General features: G+C 40.0%; 1 protein-coding gene across 2 annotated transcripts in view; it reads left to right on the forward strand.

Annotated features, from left to right (window-relative positions):
- The window catches only part of LOC101851281 (protein no-on-transient A), a 17,013-nt gene that overhangs the window by 10,750 nt on the left and 3,575 nt on the right, over positions 1-2,688 (forward strand). For both annotated transcript variants that reach the window (XM_005102508.2, XM_005102507.2), the window contains exon 2: positions 2,367-2,493. In XM_005102508.2, the coding sequence (XP_005102565.1) occupies positions 2,367-2,493 (127 nt within the window). The remainder of the gene's footprint in view (positions 1-2,366; positions 2,494-2,688) is intronic.

A 2,688-nucleotide genomic window follows, 5' to 3' on the forward strand; every position in this document is an offset into this window, starting at 1 on the left:
CTCTCTCTCTCTCTCTCTCTCTTGTTCTCTCAATCTCTCTATTTAATTCTATCACTATCTCTGTCACTTAATTTCACTTTGCTCCTCATTCTGTTTGTTTGTCTGTCTGTCTGTCTGTCTGTCTGTCTGTCTGTCTGTCTGTCTGTCTGTCTCCATCTCTCTCTCTTTCTCCCTCCACCTCTCACTTTTCTCCCTCCCTCCTGCCCTCCATCTCTACTCCCCTCTCTCTTTTTTTGTTTCCTCCCCCTTCTTATTGTGTGTGTGCGTGTGGTCATACTATTAATATTGTTATAATTATTTAGGTAGGGTGTAAAATAATGACTTTTGGTTACTGTAAGGGTTTCAAGCTTCTCGAGATCTCAACACTGTAGGGTCATCCAAGAACTGGGGTCTTTGAATCTTACGGCCATAATCTCAGTTAAAACTGAGCCAGGTGTTCGGCTGTGCGCTTCAAAATCTCCACCAAACATTTAAAGTTTAAAACTCTCCATTACAGATTCGAACCAGGGGGAAGGGAAACTAAGAACAGTGCAATGATTACTGAACTAATCGCGCGCCCGTCTCTGTTGTTATGAAGGAAATCATAATCATCGCCTTCCAGTGCCAGATCTGCGACAGACATCGGCGATCATGGTTCTCCATTTATTCCTTTGCTCGGATGCTCTTAAAAAAAGCTACGCTTCCCTGATATTTCCCTGTAACCAATTTGCCTAGGTTCCCCCGCATCGTTTGCCTTCAAATTTGCCAGTGAGAGCTGGATTTATTCACATTTGTGAGGTAGTGTGGTGGAATCAGGCTCTTGTCAAAATAATCAAAATGAAGAAACTTGCATTTTTCCGCAGGTTTGTCAATTTTTTTAAAATTTATGTTTTTTGGCTCAACACCTTTCATGCTCATTATAGAACTCATTTCTGTGTGGATGTTTCTGAAAAACGTTGATTAAAGGCACAAAAGATGTAAATTTTCATTTACCACGGACTCGTAAGCTAAGGAAATAACTAATCTTTGGCGGTTATTTTCTCACTAATTTTACCTCTGAAAACAGGTGATCCCACCTCCTTCATTCGCAAATATCTCGATTTGTATTAAAAATAAATGGATATTTTTTTCATCCGAAAAAAAAAGAGTGAACAAGCTTTAAGATGATACTAATAATTCTACATGCCCAAAAATTGACGAGAGCCTGATTCCACCACGCTGCTTCACATTTGTTTAGGTTTCCCTGCATCGTTTGCCTTCAAATTTGCCAGTGAGAGCTAGATTTATTCACATTTTTACGGGGCAAAGCCGTTCAAAAAGTTACTTTGTCTACTTTTCAAAAAATATTAGTAAGAGTTTCACGGCACTTCTAACACAAACAAGTCATATAAGTGCTGAAGATTATAGAGGTGTTACTAGAGAATAACCAAAGATAGTAAATAATAAGATGGGTCACTCAGCCAAAAAAGTGTCCGCAGGAAGTTCGCTCTTTGCTTCAGATGGCGCTGCAGTCTGTTTCGAAGCTCTCTTTCGTTTGCCTAGAAGAAGAATAGGAATAGCACCTCCTTGTGTGCGCAGATCGACTGCTGTTCATCAGCAGTTCGGGTTCGTTCAGTGCGGAGTTTTAGGTTTTTAAAATATTTTAATGACCTCTCGCCTTTCATTCTAAAGTCAAATTAAACGAAGAAATCAATCACCCTTTCCTCCGGAAGAGGTTTTTTGTCAGCGTAACCATTAAAAAAAAGCGTTCTTCCGAAATTCATTTAAAAACTTGCTAGTTTCACTTTGATTTTTTAAACTCAAGTAGGATAACTCTGTTCACAAAAGGTGCGCTTTTGCGAAGAGGGCGCCACTAAATTTTGAGGACACTTTTTTAATTGGCTCAAAGAGAGAAGTGGCCCCTCTTGTTATGTGGACTCTTTGGAATAAGATACGGAGGAAAGGAGGATGAGAGATGAGGACGACAGATGTTTGATTGGAAAGAAGGAGCAAACCTCATCAGAGAATCCACCATCGTGGAGGTGATGGTCGGTGTTAAAGAATGGAACAGTAACAAAGAAAAAAATCGGCTTACTTTTGATCTACTTTGTAATGGAGGTGATGATGATGATGATGATGATGATGATGATGATGATGATGATGATGATGATGGTGATGATGATTAAGCTTAAACATACTGTGGTTGGCGGGTGTTCTGGTGTTGTTTGCTTCTTCTTTCCTATCAAACATCTATCGTCTTTATCTCCCCTCCTTCTTTTTTGTGTTTGGTTCTCTCTTGTAGCACCTCTAATCTTCGCACTTATATGACCTTATTGTGTTGCAAGTGCCGTAAAAACTCTGACTAAAACTAAAAGACATCACTGATCACAAAATGCTTGATATTTCAGCCATGAGTCATCGGGAGGATTCGCTAATGACGTCAGAGGAGTTGGAGGAGCAGCGGAAGTGGGATGAGGAGTTCCGGAGGAGAAGCGAGGACTTGGCCAGACAGGAGTTACAGTCGAGGGAGAGAAGGTGAGGGATAGATAGATAGATAGATAGATAGATAGATAGATAGATAGATAGATAGAGTGTGTGTGTGTCTTCTTCTTCTCCTTCTTCTTCTCCTTCTCCTTCTCCTTCTTCTTCTTCTTCTTCTTCTTCTTCTTCTTCTTCTTCTTCTTCTTCTTCTTCTTCTTCTTCTTCTTCTTCTTCTTCTTCTTCTTCTTC

The sequence above is a fragment of the Aplysia californica genome, unplaced genomic scaffold, assembly GCF_000002075.1.
Source record: "Aplysia californica isolate F4 #8 unplaced genomic scaffold, AplCal3.0 scaffold00328, whole genome shotgun sequence".
NCBI classification, from domain to species: Eukaryota; Metazoa; Mollusca; class Gastropoda; order Aplysiida; family Aplysiidae; genus Aplysia; species Aplysia californica.